Source organism: Physeter macrocephalus, chromosome 1, assembly GCF_002837175.3.
Source record: "Physeter macrocephalus isolate SW-GA chromosome 1, ASM283717v5, whole genome shotgun sequence".
NCBI classification, from domain to species: Eukaryota; Metazoa; Chordata; class Mammalia; order Artiodactyla; family Physeteridae; genus Physeter; species Physeter macrocephalus.
In genome coordinates this window covers 76,638,708-76,661,442 of record NC_041214.2, presented here as the reverse complement: position 1 = coordinate 76,661,442, position 22,735 = coordinate 76,638,708, and the positions used below count along the sequence as shown (strand labels likewise).

Genomic DNA, 22,735 nt, shown 5'->3' with positions numbered 1-22,735 from the left:
TTAAGTTTTGGAGCAGTCACACGTGGTCCATCCTGTTTCCATCTTTTATGTATTCTATATATTAAAGGTAAGTCATTGACTACATTAAATAAATTAATCAGCTATTTTAATATGCTGGATAGTAAATGACAGTGGCATTCAGTTTTTAAAATGTCAGCTTGATATCATCATAGTACTTGGCATTTGTATGTCATACTGTTTGAATGTTGGACCTGGTTTGTTTTTCTTTTCCCCAGATGGTATATTACTTATGGTCATGAACTCATTTGGAAGAACAGGGAGCCTCTAGTGAAAATTTGGCATGAAATGAGGACTAACGGCCCCAAAAAAGGAGGTGGCTCTAAGTAAAACTGGGGTTGGACAATACTGGTACGACTGGTCCATGCTGCCTGAAGCCCTAGGAATGCATCGGCCCTGGAGTGACCACATCTTTGCTCCTGCCTGGAAGACACTGAGCATCTAGCTTTCCCAGTATTTTAAACTATGTCCCCAGTACATGTCTCATTAGAAAATGAATTATGACAAAGTTGTGAAATAAAGGTTTATATCTCTAGTTTGTAAACAGCAGGTATATGTCTCTTTTGAAGAGCACTAATGCTGCCCTGGAATCTTGCTGTTCGTTGTTATATTTAACATAGTTTGAGTACATGGAAAGGTCTGATTGGAACTCAGAGGCGCTTGTTTTTTAATGTTGGCCTTCTAGCACCTCTGCTAAATATTTACTCTTACTTACCTACCCCTTTCCTTGCTTGGTTGACAGGTAAAAGTTAAGAGCATCTTCTCTCTGGCATGGGTCTGAAATAACAGCTGCAATATTTTCTAAATTTTCCCAAAAAGGTAGGTAATGTTTCGTGGCAGTGAGTGGCATATACAGAAAGCTATTTTTAGGTTTTGCTTTCTAGGTTAAAATTGTAACTAAATTAAGAATTAGAAGGAAGTATCTTGGATAAATTCAGACTTGAATCTGAGCCTAATAGCATCTTATGTTGGAAAATGTACATTCTTTGAAGTGGAGCATCATACTGACATAGCAGACAGTGGTCGTCATCATAGCTTCACTGTAGTGGAACTCACTTGTCCTCGTGATTGAGAATTATTTCTAGGAAATGCGATTTGAGAATTTAAAAGTTTTTCTTGAAAGGATTTATAGGAGAGTTTTTGAGTCTTTTGGTTGATCTCAAAAGGTTATACCAAATTTTGCACCTTGCGCTGGAGAGGGCCGGGCTTGCATGGTGGCAGGCACAGAGCGCCTGGCTTCATGACAAGGAAGGGAGTCGTGCTCACCTCACACGGTGTTGAGAGCTGAATGGCAGCATGTGCCCAGCACATAGGAATTGTCCAGTTATGGTGGTTCTTCATCTTTTTCCCACCAAGCCGGACTCTTCTCTGCTGCAAAGTACTGGTCATTCTTGCCAGGCAGGGGACTCTGTTCTAGTTTAGAATAGTCTAAACGAATGTCACTTTAAGGAGAGAGAATTTTTGTTAACCCAGCCCTCATTTTGCCAGTAAGGAACCAGGGTGGTCGTGTGTGGGAACTGCCCAAGGTCACACTGCTGTGCTTTGACATTTCTGAATATGTAGTTATGCTAAGAACCCTGTGACTTACAGATGAGACAAGAAGTGTTTCTCAGAGATGGGATGGGAGGCTGAGATCACATGGACATTCCATATGGAGTCCAAAATGAAATTCATGTCGTCCGTGGGCAGATCCAGAAAACAGGCAACAAAGACATGTCTGCTCTCTCTGTTTTGTGATGTTTAGAGAAGGAACGTTTGGAAAGTCAAGTTACCTACCTGTGAGAGGCCTTGGGAGGTCAGCGCCCAGCTCCAGAAGCACAAGCCTAACTGTCCATGGCTTTGGCAACTGTCCCTACTCTCCTGTTTGCCCAGTGGGGTATCTTGCTTTCTCATCTTGGCTTCTCTGCTGGCACGTGAGCACTGCAAGGCCGTGCTCTGCCTGGGTAGCGTGCCTCTCAGCCTGTGCCACCTCCACTGTCCTCTGAAGTGTGGGGTCCCAGGAGTGTACTCTTAGCTGTCTCGTCTCTCTCCATTTCTGTGGCTTCATTTATCTCTGTGAGGATGTCTTCTGAGCTCTGGACCCACTGAATATCTCTAAGCTGTCACTCAGTACATATGTCTACTTTGTAGACAGTATGGAACTATGTCCCAGGCATAGTTCCAGGTCCTCGGACCCCACTACACAGGCACATCAAATATCACTCCTGGCTTAAGCCGGAAACCTGGGGCCATTCTGGATTTCCCTCTCTCACCTCTCATTTCTAGAATCCAGCCCCTTCTCTCTACTACCAGTGCCTTAAGTTCAGTCCCTTGTCTCTAACCTGGACTGTTGTTAAGATTGTTCTCCAGCTGCTCTCTAAAATGTCCTGTACTTCTCCACAAGGCCACAGAGTGCTAAAAACACTTTAGTCATTTCCTGTTGTCGCCTATGGAAACTCCCTAGTGTGGCTACCAAGGCCCTCCGTGGCCCAGCCTCTGCTGCCCGTGGCTGAACCCTTGGCCCCTGGACCCTGCATTCCCACCCGACCCCACTACCATCCCTCACTACGGGCGGCGAGTCCAGGCCCCTGGCCCTCTCTCCGCTGTTGGAAAGCTCTATTACACTGGTTTCCACGTCTGTCACCCACTGCACTGTAAACCTCCTGAAGGCACCCAGCATTATTCCAGGCACATTGTAAGTGCTCTTTGACTGTTGTTTAGTGAATGAAGAAATCAAAACAAGAAGGGCTGCTCTTTTTTTTCTGCAGAACGTAGTGTTTTAGTCACCAATCTCCTAGGTGGCTGACCCAGGGCCTGGCACACGTAAGTCACACAAAGCCAGTGTACCCTGAGCAGGTGTGTAATCTCCCAGTGTCTTCACGGTACGCAGGCTCCTCTGCTGCTGCCTCTTGGGCCATGGCCTGGCCGAGGCAGCTGAACTGCTGCCACTTTGGGCAGTCCTTGTGTCAGTTTACTGTGCCTTCAAGCTAAGATAGGCAGTGGTTTGGGAGAGCAATCTGTATTCTGATGGCCAGGGCTGTACTGCAGTCCTCCTTCTGAGGTGCAGGCTGGATACTGTCCAAGTATATGCCTGAGATGGAGCACTGGGTAATTAATGCTGTTTCAACAGTGTTACTAGTAATTGGTCTGCAGTGCATACTGAGGGCTAGTGTCAAATATTCAGGAATACTTTGCGTGTGGCCAGGGAGCTGTTTGATACCCTGTCCTGCATTAAACAGACTGACCTATAGCCTGGAGGATTACCTGTACTTAGCTCTGCACAGGAGGGAGAGAAACTTTTATAGTATAGTGGCCAAAGATTTGTGGCAGCTTTATAAGCAAGCCTTTATGGCCATGCTTTAAAATTAGGGATTTTAGGCCTCAAGGAAATATCAGTTGAGGGCTAATGCCAATTCTCAGTGGAAGCTGAATTGGATGTCCCAAATTTGGCATCATAACGGCTGATTCAAACCCGCGTTATATGGGAAGCGCGGCCCCAAATCTTCCCTGTGATCCCCTCATCGCGCGTCTCCCCCTGCGTGCCCACGAGCCCCGCGCTGCAGCCTTGCGCAAATCTGGCAGCCACGGCTTGTCCCCTGTCGGCGGGGTCCAACAGACCCTCCGGGAGGCGGGCTGCAGCCTGGGGGCTGGCGGAGGGCGATCAGCTAGGAATTGTCGCCATCTGGCCCTCGGCCTCTGCGAAGCCAGGTCTAAATTATAAAATAGCATTTAGGGAACTTTGGATTAAATTATGAGACATTCTTCAAGTTGGACACTTGTGCCTCCGGGCGGTTTCAGTTACTCCAACCCTAGCCCCGTTTCTGCACCCCTCCAGCCTTACCCTCTTCCCTTACCGGTGCCCCGCTCCAGCCCTGCCCCAGCGGCCCAGCCCTCCGCTCCCTGGGTGGCCACCCCCAGGCAGGGGGGCGGGGCTGCGGCGGCCGGCGCCGGGAGGGCCGCGAGGGCGGGGACGCGGGTGCCGCGGGTGGGGGCGGTGCAGCCCGGGGCGGTTTCAGTTACTCCAACCCTAGCCCCGTTTCTGCACCCCTCCAGCCTTACCCTCTTCCCTTACCGGTGCCCCGCTCCAGCCCTGCCCCAGCGGCCCAGCCCTCCGCTCCCTGGGTGGCCACCCCCAGGCAGGGGGGCGGGGCTGCGGCGGCCGGCGCCGGGAGGGCCGCGAGGGCCGCGAGGGCGGGGCCGCGGGTGGGGGCGGTGCAGCCCGGAGCGCAGGGAGTAGAGCGAGCGCCTGGCGCCGGGGCCCAGGCGCTTGGGGCCAGCATGGCGTGGCCCTGTATCAGCCGCCTGTGCTGCCTGGCGCGGCGCTGGAACCAGCTGGACCGCTCCGACGTGGCCGTGCCACTGACCCTGCACAGCTACTCTGACCTCGAGAGCGAGGAGCCGGGCCTGGGCGGTGCCACCTCGCGCAGGGGCCCGTCCCCCGCAGGCGCGCGGGACCCCGGCCGGGACGTGCCCCTTACTCAGTACCAGCGGGACTTCGGCGTCTGGACGGCGCCCGCGGGGTCCAGAGATGCAACACTGGGGCGCGGGCCGGGAGCGGGCGGCCGCAGGATCAAGCCCCCCGCGCCCTACAGCCGGGGGGTCTACGTGCTCCCCGTCGGCGACGCAGATGCGGCTGCAGCGGCGACTACATCGTACAGGTATGAGGCTGGGGGGCAGGGGAGCGCATCGTACGCAAACCCCGTGGTCCCAGGAGACTGAGCTGGGGAGCCTGGAGGACCAGGGTGGGCGGGAGGGAGGAGGCGCCTGGAGACCCCATCCCACACGACTTCGAGAGCTGCGGGCGGCCTCCGAGGTCATCCCCGTTGGTTCCTGGCACTGCCAGCGTCTCCTTCGATGCTCCTCGACCAGACTCGGAGTGAGCGAGCGAGCACCTCCGTGGCGGCGAGCTCACTACCTCACTCGCTGCCCTCTCGGGCAGTCCTGTCAGAAAGCCTGCCTTCGACCGAGTTAAAATCCGCTTCCCCTTAACTTCCACCAGGTGGGCCTAGCCATAGGAGGGGTGCTCGCAGGCCAACTGCCTGAGGCATCGCCTTCTGTGGGGGCGTTGGTGGTGAGGACCAAATGCAGAGCTTCCAAGTGGGTGGTCCCCTAGAGATGCCACTGAGTGACTGCGGGCAGCTCACGTGGCTTTCACTGAGGACAGGCCTGTGTTCTGCCCCTGGACAACAGAGGGCTTTCTCTCTTCTTATTAAAACAGTGATCAGAAAAATCGGAAATTACGGAAATTACAACACAGAAAATGAGTATGCCCTTAATCCTACCCCAAACTTGTAGTTCTTTCTAATCCTAACATGCATTTGAGTGCGTACCTGTTTAAAATTCTTGCAGAGTTAGATTTGTAACTGTACACGTTTGTTTTTTTTTCTTTCACGTATCGTGGATGTAATTTCGTGTTACTAGATGCTCTTCTACAACATAAATTTTAATGGATGTGCAGTATTTTATCTTATGGATATACATTATCCATATATTGATGTATATGTCCAAATATTAATCTACTCTCATGTCGTTAAATATTTAGGGTGTTTCTGATTTGGGGCTATTAAAAACACTGTTCTTTTGATCTAGTTACTTCACTTGCAGAAATTTTCCCTACAGGTAACCTTGAACATGGGGTGGGAGCTAAGGAGTATAAGGTACATGTCAACAACATACAGCAGAAAATGGAAACAGTTCCATTGTCCTACTGATGTAGGGGACTGGTTAATTATAGCTCTGCCATAGGATGGGCTACTGGGAACCCCAGAATGTACTGATAATAGAAGATGTCAAAAAAGATGCAGAACGATACATCTGCTACTGTTTGTGTTTTTAAAGGGGTTATTGATACATACATATCTGCTGAAATAAGCGTAGGATGTCTCTGCATGGATGTGTGAGAAAATGGTAACCTTTAGGGAGAGGAAGAAGGGGAAGGAGTTGTGGATGCTGCCAGGGGTGGAAGGAGACTGAGGGACTTTTCACTCTGCCCCTTTGAACCATTGCTTTGTTTTCTTGTTTTTTCTTTTGGCTGCGCCACGTGGCTTGCAGGATCTTAGTTCCCCGACGGGATGGAACCCATGCCCTCTGCAATCTAGCACGGAGTCCTAACCACTGGACCACCAGGGAATTCCCTGAACCACTGCTCTAAAAAAAAAAAAAGTACATGTATTACCTTTAACAAAAAATTTTAGAGAAAAAAAATATCTCCTTTGATCAGCATTCTTGTAGCTAAATCTTTGCTTATACAATAATTTTTTAGTATGAATTCCTACCTGTGGAATTAAGGGCCAAAATGTATGAACTTTCCCCTTCAATTTTATTACTTTTAAAATCAACTGTATTGAGGTATAATTTCCATATAGTAAAATTCATCCATTATAAGTGTACAGCTGGATGACTTTTGTATACACCTGGGCATCACCACCATAATTCAGACACGTGGAACATTCCGTCTCCCCAGAGGTTCCTTCACGGGCATGCAGGTTTTAAGGAACTCGATGGGGAGTGGCTGTTTCAGGGTGGGTCTTGTGTTCAGGGACGTGTGCTCAAGCTGAGCTGCAGAAATGCAGCCAGGGGTGTTGGGCAGGGCAGACACTGAGCCGCAGCACTGGGGCCCCAGCCAGGCAGTGGATGGTGCCGACTGCTGCATGATGGGGCCCTGAACCAGTTGGAGGGGTCTTGAATGGTGACAGGTCTGGAAGGCCAGAGGTCCTGGCTGTGCAGCGCCTTCAAGTGGCTGACGTTCCAGGCACAGACGGGGGCAGAACTTGCAGGGAGATAGCTTCAGCTCAGGGAAGGAAGCGCTTTCTAATAATTAGAACTGACTGCGATGGGTAAGGTCACATGGTGCTGATCTCCTGCTCACTGGAAGTGTCCAAGCAAAGGCTGGACTTCTAGAAGCCGTCCCTCACCCTTGCTGAGCAGATGGCAGATTTGAATGTCCTGCTGGGTCCTTCCAGCTCCAGTGATACTAAAGGTACTATTATTACTCTCTGCTTGGCACGTACCAGGCACCAGGCTTAGAACTTCCCACAGATTATCTCCCCAAGACTTCACAATAACGCCCTGGAATAAATTCAGTTCTTGCTGTCCCCATTCTATAGATGAGGAACTTGAGTGGCTGGCACGAGGTCATGCAGAGCAGAACCCAAGTGTGTCTTGCCTCAGAGACCAAATCTGTGCCCCCAATAGGTTATCATCCCGAGATGCTGCCTCCTCTGAATCAGGTTGACCTGTGTCCGGCAGTGGTGGAAAAGTACTGAGTTGGGACTCACTAGAGCTCTCCTTCCTGGTATATAAACTTGGTGGGTCACTTGGCCCCTCTGACCCTTTCCTCATCTGTAAAGCAGAAATAGCAAGAGCTTAGCTGCCTGGGTCACCTGGCAGAGACATAGGACCACTGCTGAACTTGGCTCCCCCAGCACCGTGCGAGCCGATCTCGGGGACCCTCCATCTCCCAGCTCTACTACTGGAATGAGCAACTTCATCCCGCCTGCCTTTTTGAAAGATGCACATTACCTAAGCGAACTATTTAAGGAAATTTACAAAGCAAAGGAAATGAACAGATCCAGAGAGCCCAGGGATACGTACTGGTGGCTACTCCTCTCCACCCCAGCAGGTCCTGCCTCGCCTGGCCCTTGGTCTCCAGGTGAGAACTGACCTACCTCACTCAGCCAGATGGGCAGTGGGTCCTTCATCCTGACCAGCTCCTCCCAGAGCCTTCCCTCCAGAATATGGTGTGTCAGCACCCCTGGCCCAGTCATCTCCCTCTTTCCTTCCTGGGTGAGTCAGTTAAAGGGCCAACAGTCAAAGTGCCAGACTTGACTCCCACTTTTCCAAGTGCCCATCGGGAAGGCTTACGGAAGTTCAGGGATTTGTTTGAAGCCATGTTGGCCTGAGAACCCAGGCGTCAGGATCCTCAGTCTGGGCGCTCTGCAATGCCCTGGGTGGCTCCCTGCCCCTCAGCAGGAGGGACTGCGGCCCTCAAGGTCCAGCTGAGGCTCACATGAGGTGGACAATGGTGGAAACTGCTTGGTGAGGGGAGGCACAGTGGACTCAGCTAGTCCTGTATTATCTCCTCGGCAGGCCATTAGCCTGCCCTCCTCATCTCCTAGGCAGTCACCAGGCCCTGCCGAGTCTGTCTTCAACGTCCCTTCTCCATCCCCACTGCCGGCCCCCCTCTCACCTGGGCTCCAGTACCAGGCCTGCCCCACAAGCAGCCACAGGCACTGCTCTAGCCCCTGGCTCTGGTCACTTCCTGCTCTAGGACCCCTGCAGCCACCCTGGGGCAGCGGGCTTGGGCTGCCAGACCCAAGGCTCAGCTCAGTGTGGGAACAGAAGGGCACACCCAGGGGAGGACCTGCTTCCCCAGGAGAAACAGTAGCAGATGGCTCGGGGGCAACTGGTCTTTGAAACCTTGCAGCTTTGCAAGCAAAAGTTATCCAACAGGGCCTCGGCCCAATTTGCCTCCTGGTACCCAAGTGCTGACCACAGACAGACACAGCTGCTCCCTGCACACGTGTCCTGCCCAGTGGTGCCCAGCTGTGCTGCTAAGGAGAAAAGGCTGCTTTGTTGACCTCAGGGCCTGAAACCTGGCCAGGGTTGTGGAAGGGGTGAGATAGGCGTGGACCCAGCCCAAATATGGGTGCTGCCTCTGGCCATCTGGACCCTTTTCCTCAGAACATCGCCTTGGCCAGCGGCTCCTGTGGGCACAGGAGGTCTCTGCCATTTAGTAGGGGAGTTGATAGAATTAAAATAGGTCTTTCTTTTTTTTTTTTTTTTAAGAGGAACTGAGGAATTAAGTCTCTGTCAAAAGAATGCTACTCTGAGCACTTGGAGCTAGGCCGTGCCAGCCTTGTCACTTCCCTCCAGGTAGCCAACACCTCCCCCCCATGCAGACACCACAGTCCCTCCCTGTTCCCGCGCATCAGTGCCTGCAGGCACAGCGCCATACAAAAGCCACAGCGCCAGGCTGTCTTTAGTTTCTTGAGATGGTCACTATGATTTATACTCTTTTGCAGGAGTTAATGGCATTAGTAAGACAAATTATTAAAAACTAAACATAACACTGAGCCTCATTTTCTTCCTCAGTTGTAACCAGGTATGGAGGACCGTTCAGTGTGCTGTCCAGTCTGGCATCTCCTCTGGACATAAGGGCCACCAGCGATGTGGGCTGCAGGCGAGAGACTTTCGCTGGTTCTGGGCCTCTAGGGCCCCTTGTCGTGGCCCGGAGGCAAGATAGGGAGCCCTGGAGGGCAGGGCTGGAACGTGCTGCCTCTGAGGCCCAGCACACGCCGGGAGCTGCAGTTCGGGATGAGTAGGATCCAGTTGCTGACTGAGCTCTGCTTACTCCCCGCACAGCCTGTGCCTACTGCTCCCCAGCAACGTGAGAGAAAATTTGCAGTGGAGCTGTCTGGGGTACACTTCCTCTGCTAGTTCTGCCTTTGTAAGGGGGTGAAAGGAACATCTGCAGCCAAAGCAGCATCTCAGCAGTGGACATTGGTCAGGAATATTCCAGAAGCAAGGGGCAAGGGCCGAGGCCTCTGAGCGGTCAGGGGACGGGACAGGTGACCCTGTGCAAGGCTGTGATGTGTTCTGTTCCAGACAGGAGTTCCAGGCTTGGACTGGAGTAAAGCCATCGAGATCCACAAAGGTGAAACCCGCCACAGTCATCACAGCCCACAGCTCTGGATGGGACAGCAGCCCCGGGGCTGGCTTCCAGGTCAGTCCGAAGCTGGTGCTGCAGGGGGAGGGGGCTGGGTGCCTGGCTGCAGGGGGTGTGAGGACAGAGGCTTTTTTTTCCAGGTTAGGGACTAGGAGTCAGGTTTGGATGGTGTAGGATGGCATTATGCCAGGGACGGTGGTGTCTGAGCACCCAATTGTCCCCTGCGAACAGAAAGCCAAGGTGCTGCTTTGTCGTTAGCCACATGTGTGTCCCCCTAGTGCTGACTTCTCTGGGGAGCATGGTGTCCCCTCCCTTTTAAATCCCAATCTTACCCTTGACCACTGAGCCCTAGTGACAAGCTGTCCAAGCCCCGGCGTTCGTGTGAGGAGGAGCTGGAAGGGAGGTGGGGCTGTTCAGCTTCCTGACTCAACCCAAAAGAGGCTTCAGGGAGAAACGAAGGTCCACGTGCTCCAATGTCCACTAACGCAGGAACCCCGCCCACTGCAGACCCTTCAGGTTAGCAGTCCCAACTCTCAAGGACAAAGACGAGGGGATTTTTTTCCTGGAGCTGTGGGGAGGGGGAAAGTCGAGGGAAAGGCCCGCTGATCTGTGGCCACATTTCATTTTCCAGGTCCCTGAGGTGAGGAAGAAGTTCGCCCCTAACCCCTCAGCCATCTTTCAGGCCTCAGCTCCCCGGATCCTCAACGTGTGATTGCCCACGGAGAGGAGCGAGAAGCCACAGAGGATCAGAACCCACTGCCCAGGGACTGGGGTGAGGTCTCAGGACCGGACGGCCCCTGCTGTCAGAGGGGGAGGGTCCTCCATTCTCACCGTGGGGCACTACTTCCTCTCCAAGCTGCACGAGGCTGCGGGCACAGCCGAGGCACAGAGGGACACGGCACCACCCAGCTCAGCTCTGGGCCTCAGAGACGTGTGCGGAAGGCTTCAGATCTTTTTTAATTGCCTCTTTGGGCCACCCTTCATTTTTTAAATCTGAAGAACTTGATCAATTCTTTGAACTGAATTGGTCGTTGGGGGCTGAGGAATATGGACATAACAGGTCCTTGAAAGATCCAGTAACGTCCACGTTGTTGTTTTCGCAGGCTGCATGGTAATTTTATAACCTGTGGTAACCCAAGGTGGTGTCCTTGGATAGTCCCACCAACGGCCCCACATGTTCAGGCTGTAGAAGAAATCTTAGCCTGTCACTTGCATGTGACTCATGATGATGTTAAGTAACCAGGAAGAAGTTTCCCAAAGAAGCAGGATATCAATCATAGGGTTTCAGTTTTAAAGACAATTTCTTTATGGCCAAGACGACCCTGGTTTTAACAAAACATTTCTTGGGATGAGTGAAGTAGAGTGAATGACATTTACCTTAGTATTACTGACTCCAGTTTTGTTCCCTTAACGTATTGATGACTAGGTGGGAACTACCATACTAAGAACTGGGAGCTTCTTTGGGAGAAGGGTGGCATTAGCTTCATTCCCTGAAAGACCTGAAAACGTCATCTCATTACAGGGAGCTCACTAGCTGTTGAGGCAGCTCATTCTGTTTTTGGAAGGCCCTCTCCTGACGTTCTCGACAAATTCCAGCCAGTGCAGCCACCTGGAACTAGCCTGGTCCCCTCTTTGCACAGCAGCCCTCGAAACATTTGAAGGAGTTTGTGTTCCTTGAGGTTAGAGGCACAAGCTGAGGACAGTTTTGGTAAGGAAGCTCAAGGATTTCCCTTTGGATCTTTACCCCTTTCCAGCCCTCAGGTGGCTTAGCCAGGTGAGCATTTACTTTCACCACATGAGGTGGCGTTCAGGTTTTAGAAGCAGCTCAGAGCGGAGGCGGGGCGTGTTTCCAGCTCAGGCTGCGAGGGGCAGTCAGTCCCCTCAGAGGTGCTAGCTCCCAGCTCTGGCACGTTCCAGCAAAGGAAATGCTCTGAGAGAATCATTTTAAAGGGAAAAGCAAAACCATATGCTTACACAAAGGGTTCTATTATTTCAGACTTCATTGGTTTGCATGTTAGATGCTTCTAAGGGAAAAGAGACTGCGTGCTGGGCATTCTGTGAGAAGCAAACAGATTAATGGTACAATCTCAGATTTTACTAAAACGCAAACATACTGTTTCAATTTAACTTATTTCGTTAAATTAATTATAAACACGAATGCCTTCTCATGTCTTCCTTTATCTCCTCTTAGTAAGAGGACTTTGATGTGCCGTGGCTACTGCTGCTCTCCCTTGGAGGCTTGTAGATTCTGAGAACGCTGACCCTGGGCTGCAGTCGCACTGGTGTTGTATGTAGTAATATTTAACAGAACCCACAAACTTACTCTTTTACACTTACTTACCCATATCCCCCCAACCCCGCTAGGAGCCTAGGGTAAAAGGACTGTCTTTGAAGCTAGCCTTGGGCTCAAATCTTGGCTTCTCCACTCACTAGCCAGGAGCAGTTTAAGCTTCTGTTTCCTATCTGCAAAGTATGGGTAATGCCACTCCCCTCCCCACCCCCGCCAAGAGAATGTGTTTATGTGCAGCGTGCTTAGTACAGTAAATGGCCAACAAAGCACAGCTGCTGTACTTACTCTCTCCTGCCCAGGCACCCCTTCCCAGGAGCCTGCTTTACTCCCATCTGCAGCTTTGGTCCATCTGATGCCACTGACTGACAGGCCCTCTCAGTAGCCCCTGCCTGTGTCACACCGCATAGCCAGCCATGCCCATCCCTCCCCCAGAGCCTGTCCCAAGAGCCCATTCACTGAGCTGCGGGTAAAGCAGGCTGCCCCATGCTGGCAGTGCTGGCATTGCAGCAGCAGTGGGAGCACCACTGCCTGAGAGAGGCCTGCCCTCTGGAAGGCCTCCTGCACACCCAGGAACAAACAGCTTTTCAAAAACACCCCAACCCAACAGCCTTCCTTACTAGACTTCATTAATTATTAGATCTGGATTCTGAAGCAGCAGCTTCCTCCCACTAGGTCTTAATAAGGCCTTAACATTATGTTACCGGAGTCGCCTTCAGAAGCAACTGAGATAATAGCAGCCTCAACCACACGGTCCCAACTCACCTAGGCCATATGTATGATACAAACAGACGAAGACCGAAAGGGACGCGCTGGAATACTGATGGTGGCTATCTTTGAGAAGGGGAACTATGGATAATTAAAAATTTTTTACACCTTACAATATTTGCTAAAAGAAGTTTCTATATAATTAGCATTTTTATATTAAATTAAAAAGCAATTTAATCTGCTTGTTTGTTAGGTAATTTTAGCCAAAGAGTTCAAATTAATTATTCCATGACCAAAGTTAGTTAGCGCTGCAGTAGCAGCCTTGACCAGCCGTGAGGAGGCCCCTGGGTCCTGTCACCCACAGTCATTTAGACCAAGACTGACGGCTCCGTAGTGAGTCGAACTCAGAAAAACCCATTACAAACAAACACTAATACTTTCATCCTTGTAATAACTCCAGGATTTTTGGCCAAACTCCAAAAAGCAGCTTTTGAGAGAACCTTGGCCATGCAGCCCACCCTGGGCCAACGGGGAACCCTTTGAGCAGGATCAGCTCCGCTGGCCTCACTCACATGCGCCTTCAGTCAGTTAAGAGGGAGTCCCCGATTAAGGTACTGTGACACTGTCTGTCCCGTGGCTCCTGTCAAGACCGTGGCTGACACAAATAACATTCAAGAAGGGGGCCTAATCAATGCCCCTATTCTCCTTCCTCCAGACCATCAACTCCCTAAAGGTTGACACTAAGTGAAGCCTGGTCCCAAGAAAGCTACATACTTGGATTGTATCACAGGGCCTCCTCCCCAAAGAACTTCTTACCTTTGAAGAACCAAAGCTTTCAAAGCTTTTAGTTCTTATTAAGGGTGGATATAAATAGTCATTTCTGAAATATTTCTGCACTTGCTGTAATTTTTTAGCCACTGCGATAGCAGATGGTCCCAGCAGGACTGGGTCACAGGAGTGACTTCTTTCTGGCCTCAGCACAGACCCATTCTTGCCAGACAAACCAGTGTGCTTCTTGATTGGACAACAGTAGCTGTTTTACTCTTTGCCTTGGCTTTGAGGAGGCTCTTAGCTCAATCAGGTAGTTTTCCTTTGCTCCAAGCTGTCAGAAACCACTATGGCCAGGACCAACATGCATTTTTCCAAAACTTTTTCAGATTTTTATATAACTGTAATCCTTATTTTAAGGAGCTGCAAATTCTTTTTGGAAAGAAGTGAAAGAATTAATTCAAGTACACAAACACCTATACCTTTGCCTCATCCCAGCTCTTTTTGACCTAATGTAAGAAAAACCCTACCAAAGTGTGGTGCTCCAAACTCAGAAAAACCCATCACAAATACTGATTTATTGTAGATATTTTTGTTACACAATTATGTTACACATTATGATACAAATACATTTGCAACATTAACATATATGGGGACTGTTAAATCGCTTACTATTTCTTTTTCAAAAAGATAATTTCTTGAGGCTTTCACACCTGTAGTAACTGACTCTGTTCTCATTTGGATCAAATCTTCATCCTTCAGATCTGAGTCACAGTCCACTGCTGAATGAGTCTACACTTGCCCATTAACCTTGCTTGGAGTATTTTATGTATGGAATATCTGAGCCTTTACTACTAAACTGTTTTATTACTAAGCCAGGACATGCCCTATGCCTTACTGAGTAATTTCCCTCTGCAGCTGCAGTCCTCAGATGCTGAATAAAGGGCAGATTTCTCGTAGTTGCCTCCCTGCCTTCTCCTGACTCAAACAACTACTAAACTGTTTTATTACTAAGCCAGGACATGCCCTCTGCCTTACTGAGTAATTTCCCTCTGCAGCTGCAGTCCTCAGATGCTGAATAAAAAAGGGCAGATTTCTCTCGTAGTTGCCTCCCTGCCTTCTCCTGACTCAAACATCTAGAGGATTCATGAAAACATGAATTATGTTGCTTGGATAAGTTTCTTTGGCTCTGACTCACAGCTTTCACTTTTTCTTGGAGCAGATTCCTAACTGCTGAGAATAAATTCTTTAATTCTACACAGACTGTCAGGAAGATTGGGGTAAAGTGTCTATAATGAAACTGGACATCATGCAGGGCGCGGCTAACTTTCCTTTTTCCGTCCACTTCTGCCTCCCACTGAGATGGCCTCTGCTTATGACACAATCTGTTCTCACTGCTTCTGAGCACTGACATCCCTGTGTTTTGGCTTTGACAGTCCTTTCTCTACCTTTAAGGCACTCACAAGTGTTTAAAACACTTTTCTTCTTGGGAAAAACATTGACAGAGAAGAACAAGACACCAAATCCACTGGACAGGTTGCACTGTCCGAGGGGCTGCTCCCCACTGGCCACTCAACGTGGATTCAGCAGCAGAAGCTCCTGCAGACCACACCAATGGTGAGGAACCAGCTCTCTGCCCGGCACACACTCAAAGCTGGCCTGAGTCTGCCAAGTGCCCGGGCTTTGTGGGTGCTGTCTATGGCTAAGAGCTTCTTGGTTGTAGTCAGACCTTTTCCTGACCTATGCTGGGATCTGTCCATCCCTTGACAGTGCTGAGACTGGTTGTAGTAATGCTCTTGTGTTCCATGAAAGAAGCACTCTCAGTCTGCAGCCTCCCAGGCTTGTGTGTCTTCTGCACAGCATCACTGCTTCCTGAGCCGATGCTTGGGGTCTGAGTGCCGAAGCCCAGCCCTCCTCCACATGTTATCAGGGTAACGGGGTGGGGGTGGGGGGCTGTAACCCCAGCCCACAGAATGGGTGAAATAGATCTCTAGCTTGCCAGACTCATTTTCCACCTCCTGGAGGGAGACTCAGGCCCAAGGTGCCCCCTGGAAAACATGCAGAGGACAGAAGGGCCTGATACATGGGGCCTGACCCTGCTTTGAGACCCTGATGGAGCCTGCACAGAGAGGGAACAGATTCAAGCTGACAGAGCATGCATCCACTCATGGCTTCACTCTAGAATCAGGAAACAAACTTCTCTTCTAAAAGGATTTGACCTGGAACTGAACACTGGTGTTACTAAGTGGAGGCAATGGTTTAGTAGCCGTCATACTCTGAGGCACACAGAAAACTACCTTCTCTCCCAAATAGAAGAGTCATCACAGTTCAAGACTTCGAATCCTGCTTTCCTAGGGGCATCTTCATTCTGTTCACTGATCTTCATTCAGTATCCCCATGTGTTTGTTTGTGAGGAAGTCCAGAAAAGGAGTGTTGCAAATGGCCTGGTGAATATTACTCACTGTAATTTCTTTGGGAATCCTGGTCCAAAAAACAAAGATGTTAGTGATTCTCTCAAATATCTAAATAATTTAATCAATTAAGTTACCGAAAGGACCATCCCATGCACAGGCTCTAGTAGATGGGGATGATGATGAGTGATAGGCATGGTTTAGGGCCACTCTGGGGATGGGGAGCGGCCAGGTGCCTTCTCTCTCCCCCTCTTCTTTCCCACTAATTCCTTTGACTCTGGTGGAGATGTGGCCTACCCTCTTCCCGGCCAGCCCTATTTAGGGCTCAAATATGACTTCCTACCACAGGCATGAGATGGATTTCAATCAGGTGGTTGAATGATTAAGAAGAAGAAGGAAAAAATAGACTGGGGATTGAGAAAAGAGAAAGGAAGTAAAGCAGAACAGAACGTTATTGCTGTAATTCAGTCTCAGCCGAATGAAAGCTGAGTCAATGCACCACAGTGCCCATCTCTTGGAAAGATGGGAGATGGAGTTATGGCAGGCCAAGTGTGCTTCCTGTCCTCAGGTATTCTGTTAAAGTTATATAAATTTATGACAGCCTTTAAGCACAACAGAATAAAATAAATTTGTTTCCTTTGAAAGGAATGCCTGTCTATCATTCTTTCAGGGCCCAGGAAAAGAGCAAAATTCAGCGTCCCAATCAATGACAATTAGAGAGGCTGCAAAGAGGATTGGTGAGCCTGTGGGTATAGAGCCAGTGAGATCTAAGTTTAAATCTAGGTTCTATCATGTATTTGCTGGGAAAGCCAGGCAAGATTACCTTTCAGAGCCAGGTTTCCTGATTTCTAAAAAGGAAGTATGAGTTCTGAAATGAACAACAAATCAGGTAATATAATGCAGTGCCTGGCCCTAAATCTGACACGAAAGAAACACGGCTATTATCTTCAATGGCAACGAACTGGTATTTGTTCAACCCTGTAACATATCAGAGTCCTACTAAACAGGGTCTATGCAGTAGAGACGGGGAAGATACAGACCTCTCACAACCATGAGACTGGCTCAAAACAACCAAGCAGACCCCCAAGTCTGTCTGGCTCTGAGAAATGTCCCAAGCACTGACACCTCCTACTGAACTGACTTAGGTCGAAAACATTATGATGGGCAACTAAACTGTGAGGAAATATCTGTCAGCCTGATACCACCAACTAAAGAGATAACGGTACCTGTTGTGAGACGCTGCCTGGTATCCAACCGCCAAAGCCTGTCTCAGGATGTCACTGACCAGCTGCTCTGTAGCCTACAACAGAAGATGCTGTTACTCTCAAAAGGGCCACCTGCTTGCTGGCAAGAAGGGATGCAGCTGACCCCATCTCATACCCTAAACTTGGAAACAGCTGTATCTAAGGATGAAAAGTCCTTAAGGAAAAATTAAAGGTTCGAATAATAGACCACAAATAATAGCCCACAATTACAGAGGCTATGATTCTGAGAAATTATGAAGGGGGTAATTTTCATTAATCAGACATTATTTTTAAGAACAGGTGAGGGCTATTTGTGAGGTATCCCTGCTCCTGGAGGGGATCTACCAGGAAAGGAACTGCTGAGCTAGGATCCGGCTGGGTAAGGAACCTGGTTTTGTCATCCTCTCACCGAGGGATGGGACAGTTGTGGCTGTTTCTATTGTTGTGATATGTGAGTCACCTCCTTAAGCACTGAGACCTCTGACTCTCACCTCAGGCTACTTAAAAAGCACTTGAAATGGCACTGAAAGATATCATTAGAGTGACATCAGCACAGAAACTCTTGTAGAACTACAATTTAATTCATTTAAAAATCAGAAGGAAAAAAAAGAAAACTTTAAGCCTGAATAAGCTGAGAAATCGTAAAGCCTGTCATCTCTGTTCCATTTCTGTCCTTGTCTTACTCAAAGCAGCCTGGCATCCAGGCTGTCCTGCCTGCCTGGCCCCTCAGCGCTTCAGCCCCTGATGGCAGCTCACGGGGCCCCTCTGCTGCCTACAGGCACCTACCTTCAGAATCATGTCCTCCACCACCGACGCATACACATTCCTATGCAGCGCCACAGGCTGCAGGGTGATTCCAATCTGGAAGAGCAGAAGAAAGCCATTTGTTCCTATATCTACATGAAAAACAAGCACGCTTCTGATACCCAAGATGATGTCTGGGTGGAAGAATAACTCCACAAACGTTCTGGACAAAACTCATGGAGAAGTAACACAGAATATCTAACAACCAGAAAATCTGTTGTCCTACCACTCCATGTTTCTAAGGGATTGTTAAAAATGCTATTATAATCCTGCTCTTGCCCCCAAATCTCCTTCATGAGAGAACGTAGGATTTGCCATGAATTCTGACAGTGGGAGCAACATACTGGAAAGCCTGGAATCAGACTCTCAGGCCCTATTTGCAACAGGTGATGAAGATATACTTGGAAACGGCCCCATTTGTCATCTCCTTCTGTAGGTGAAAAAAAACTAATCTTTCATCACTTGGGTCCCAAGCAGCCGTGCAGCAGGCAGATGCTGAAGTGAGGCTGCGTTCCACTGGAGGTAGGTAGATAATTCTCTCCTGTACAATAAGGGTACCGAGTGCCACGTCCACACCCTGGCAGGGCACTTGGGAGCTATTACAGTTGTCAGGGAGAGCTCATTATGACATGCCTCATGAGGGAAAGGTGCTTCTACTGAGGCAAATGAGAAAAGAGGAGATGAAAAGTAAAAAACTGCCTACATCTATCTGCCTTTGCTTCAACTTCATGTTCAATGAGCAGCCTCTCTATACACGTAATTCATTTTCCTGCCCAAGGGCCCTGATGTAGGAAGGCAGGTGCCCAGAGAGCAGAGCCCAGGTTTACCAGGCAGAAGGAAATCATACACCTCCTTCACCAGAAAGTCTGGTGTCAGTTTCTAAGGCTGAACGTCCGAGCACCTTGCACCTGGTTAGGGATCCAGCAGCACAGGCCTTAGTCCCCTACCTTCTGTGTGATGTCACCAATAAATTCGGAGCCTGGTGTTGGTGGCAGGTAGAATTTCATTTCTTCCTGTTTCTCGTCCTGTTCTTTTTTGATGTTTATCTTTAACGGCTCTGAGAGGTTGAGGATGTCCACCTCCTCCTCATTCTCCGGCTCTCTCTTCTGAAACTGCTGCAGGTCCTCCAGTTTCCGGCAGAGGTTGTCAGCAGAGGAGAATGATGACGGGCACTCTAAATGAGAGGTAATCAGTCTTAGGACAGCTGTGGTGACAAAAGAAAGGGACTTTCCATCTCCAAGGGACCAACAGCCTGGAACCCAGAGACAAGGGTAAGTATCAAGGGAGCTGACCTTCTTTCTGGTTCTAAAATTCTATGGATCTATAATTATGAGAACTAGTAATTCATAAGGGAGACAAGCACCAAGACAGGCATCTTGTGTTAAAACATATGTGCTGTTAAAGACAATCGAAGTCAAAACAGCACATAATTCATACTTATGCCACCAAAAATGAGGCCATCCTCCCGCTCCACTAATTTTTTTTCAAATTTTAAATCTGGAGAATTTAGAAATGCACAATGAAGAAATTAAAAATCATCCATGTTCTGCTTAGACATACGTACTACTAACATTTTAGTGTATACCATGCATCCAGTCTTTAATAAGTTGATGTATACAAAACCCAACAAAGAGTATTAGAAGTTTAAAGCCAGCAGGGGCTCTGGGAATCTTCTAGTGCATCCCTTTCACTTTATAGATAAATAAGTGAGGTCCAGACTGGGACAAGGTGGAGTTAAGCGCAGCCAGCAGGATGGAGGTAGAGCATCCAGCTCCTTGGCTTTCTGTTTTACTGGCAGGATGCTCACAGATCAATCAGTCATATTAACAGAAAGCCTAGTACAGGTATTGTACTAGGCTAGTATTGTGCTTTACATACACTACCGGTGAAGCACAGAAGTAATCGGCATGGTCTCTGCTCTCCAAAGAGCTTAGATATAAATCTGACAAACCCTCAAGGTTCTGATATTAAATACCACTGGAGATCAGAGAAAGGAGAGGCCACCCTGCGTTAGGGCTCTGGGGGAAGCTTCATGGAGAAAATGGGACTTGTGCTAAGTCTTAAAGGAAGCCCCCCCAGACCCTCCCTGTACTCCAGGTTGCCTCAGACTGGGAGGTGGAGCATCTGTTTTTCTACAGAAATGGGGTTGAGAGGAGAAAACACTCCTTATTCATTAAGGTGAAACTCAAAATATTTTCCCCATATGTCTTTTATACCCAGCTCCCCCGCACCCCTGCCCACATATAGCTCAGTTATTTGTGTCTTTATCATAAAACAATTCATTTTATCTGCAACACTATTAGTTGTTTAAAAACACCTGTGCCTCCAGCACTGGGCAGTGCACTTCCAGGCTAGGTTTTGGAGATAAAGTAACAGATAAGACATCGTCCCCATCTTCAGGGAGAAGACTCATCTGTGTGAGGGTGGCTATAAGGTCACAAAGGAAGAAGTCACTTCTACCACAAGGAAAGGAATTAGATCAGGAAGGTCTTCAAAGGAGAAATGATGCTGAGGAAGGGGGCTCCTGAATGAACAGTGTGTTCCTGTTGCACGTCATGGGCCAGAACATTCCTGGCTGGGGCACAACACCTGGGACACTTGGGCACAAACAGTTCTGTAGGGACCATCCTGGGGGGTGGGCGGGACACCCAGGATGGGCTCCTGTTCTCTAAGGCAGCTCTTGGAGTCCTCAGGTCGCTTCACCTCAGCTGAAAGAAAGAGCATTGAAAACTGCTGGGACTGACGTGGCCCGAAAACCGTGGAGGCTGAGAGATGACCGTGTGCTCCAGGGAAACACCTCTCGGCTGCTGCGTGCTCAGAGTCCCACCAGTGCTCACCTGGCTCACTGTCAATCTGGGTCAGCACATCCTCGATTGAGTCCCCGTCGCTCCTCAGGCTTTCGGGGTCAGGTGGGGTGTAGCCATGGCAGCGACACCAGTGAGCAATGTGCTTGGTTTTAAGCGGAGTCAGGTGATGAAATCTTGGATTCTTTTCCAGTATTTCTTGTAAGACTTTTCGCATTGTCATCGCTCTTTGCCACTTAAAAAAATTTGAGGGGGGAGGGGGAGAATTCTTCAACTTGGCATGTTCAAATAAATCACCCAACTCTAAACTACCATGCTAACTTGTTAGAATCATTTTTTTCTAAGGAAAAAAAAAATCTGATGGTATTACTCCTCAGTTTTTAAAAAAAGTAAAAGAACTCTTACCTAATGCTTATAAAATAAAACTGAAATTCCTAGGTTTGGCCTATAAGGTGTTTCACCTGGTCTTAACCTGTGATCTCCCACTTCCCCACCCTTCCCAGCCTTACCCAAACTCATCACACTGACTTTCTCAAAGCTTCCTAAGCATGCCTTTGTACCTGCTACTTCCTCTTATAACCTTACTGTCTGGCATAGTTGCTACCACACTGAGTAATAAATACTTGACTTAATTTTAATATAATTCTTTAAAATTTTTTAGAAATTTTTACCAATGCAGGAAAAAGTAAATCTTTCAAAGGCTAGCTACATGTCTTTGGAGAATGAGATTTTTAACTAAGGAAAAAGTTCTACCATCAAATATTTAACGAGGGACTTCCCTGGTGGTCCAGTGGTAAAGCAATCTGCCTTCCAATGCAGGGGACGCAAGTTCGATCCCTGGTAGGGGAGCTAAGATCCCACATGCCACGGGGCAACTAAGCCCGCACGCCGCAACTACTAAGCTCGAGCACCACAAACTACAGAGCCTGCGCGCCACAACTAGAGAGAGAAAACCCGCATGCCACAACTAGAGAGAAGCCTGGCGCCACAACGAAGAGCCTGTGTGCAGCAATGAAGACCCGACACAGCCAAAAAATAAAGTTAAAAATTTAACAAAACATGCTGCAAAATTTATCATTGCTCCATGTGACGAGGTTTATGGAAGCAGCCAGAATGCACATGTGTTTTGGTTATTTTCTCTAATAGGCTCTCAGTGGTGGCCTGCAGCAAACATGGGATTACCTCAGCAGCTCTCCTTTTCCCAATGTTCCAGCCATAATACTGCTCCACAGATTTTGCAGAAAAACAGCTGGCATCTTCACCTAGAATGCACATATCCAGCAAACTCTGAATAAAGTTATGATTTAAATAAAATCTTATTTGCTGGAAGCATGTCCAAAAGTTTCTTTAGACCTCTTTATTGGCTATGTTCCTTAACAGGCAAGTTCAGATGCAACATAACACACTCATTCGTGTGTTCTCAGAACGACAGCCCTCCCTGGGAAATCAGCTTCTCTGGTAGAGAAAGCTTCATGGCAGTAGACTACCTATTAAAATAAGTGGAAATGGCACTCCACTGGGAACAGGAGACCTGAGATCTAGCCTTGGCCTTGCCATTCACTAAGCTGCCTTGGGCAACCTATATCCTCTCTCTGGGCTTCAGTTTCCTTAACTGTAAAATGAGACCACTGGGAAGGATGCTTCCTGAACTGCCCTTCAGCTCTAATATTCTGTATCTGTATCTGAATTTTTTTAAAAAAGATTAAAAATTTTTTTTTCCTGCTGGGCTAGAAAAATCACTAAGTTTACTTTGAGCTACCTCGAAATGACCCCTTTGAGGGGAAAAAAGGAAATAATTTCTTTGCTATTACAGCTCGAAAAAAATAAGCAAGGTAGTCTGTACTTGGCTTATTGTTTTCATATTCCCATGAATGTGAAATGATAATCTGCTTCATCCTTTCCCTCTAAATGTTTGCGGGTGATCTTGCCCGAGAGCCGACGCCTAAGTATCCACATCGGTCATGCCCTTGGTGAGGGCTGTTGATTTTGTCAGAGCAATTGGGGCTGAGAAGCAAACTGTTCAGTCTTGCTGACAATGGGCAGGG

The 22,735-nt window shown here is 48.7% G+C and overlaps 3 protein-coding genes across 10 annotated transcripts in view; 2 read left to right on the top strand and 1 right to left on the bottom strand.

Moving 5' to 3' along the window:
- Positions 1–562, top strand: part of PARL (presenilin associated rhomboid like) — a 57,792-nt gene extending 57,230 nt beyond the window's left edge. For both annotated transcript variants that reach the window (XM_024124298.1, XM_055084096.1), the window contains one exon: positions 237–562. In XM_024124298.1, the coding sequence (XP_023980066.1) occupies positions 237–348 (112 nt within the window). In that variant the 3' untranslated portion in view covers positions 349–562. The remainder of the gene's footprint in view (positions 1–236) is intronic.
- Positions 563–3,718: 3,156 nt separating this feature from the next.
- Positions 3,719–14,333, top strand: MAP6D1 (MAP6 domain containing 1). The gene is given in 5 exon segments (XM_024124426.2): positions 3,719–3,899; positions 4,096–4,169; positions 4,171–4,655; positions 9,604–9,721; positions 10,296–14,333. Coding segments are annotated over 5 exon segments (909 nt in total). The 5' UTR covers positions 3,719–3,748; the 3' UTR covers positions 10,377–14,333.
- Positions 14,334–15,037: 704 nt separating this feature from the next.
- Positions 15,038–22,735, bottom strand: part of YEATS2 (YEATS domain containing 2) — a 121,129-nt gene continuing 113,431 nt past the window's right edge. For 6 of the 7 annotated variants that reach the window (XM_024124400.2, XM_024124403.2, XM_024124399.2 and 3 more), the window contains 6 exons: positions 21,873–21,952; positions 20,724–20,925; positions 18,834–19,060; positions 17,869–17,943; positions 17,065–17,138; positions 15,038–15,908 (listed from right to left, as the gene is read on the bottom strand). In XM_024124400.2, coding sequence (XP_023980168.1) covers positions 15,800–15,908; positions 17,065–17,138; positions 17,869–17,943; positions 18,834–19,060; positions 20,724–20,925; positions 21,873–21,952 — 767 coding nt within the window. In that variant the 3' untranslated portion in view covers positions 15,038–15,799. Of the gene's footprint in view, positions 15,909–17,064; positions 17,139–17,868; positions 17,944–18,833; positions 19,061–20,723; positions 20,926–21,872; positions 21,953–22,735 lie in introns of those variants that run through there. The other variant, XR_008617040.1, reaches the window with a different exon arrangement.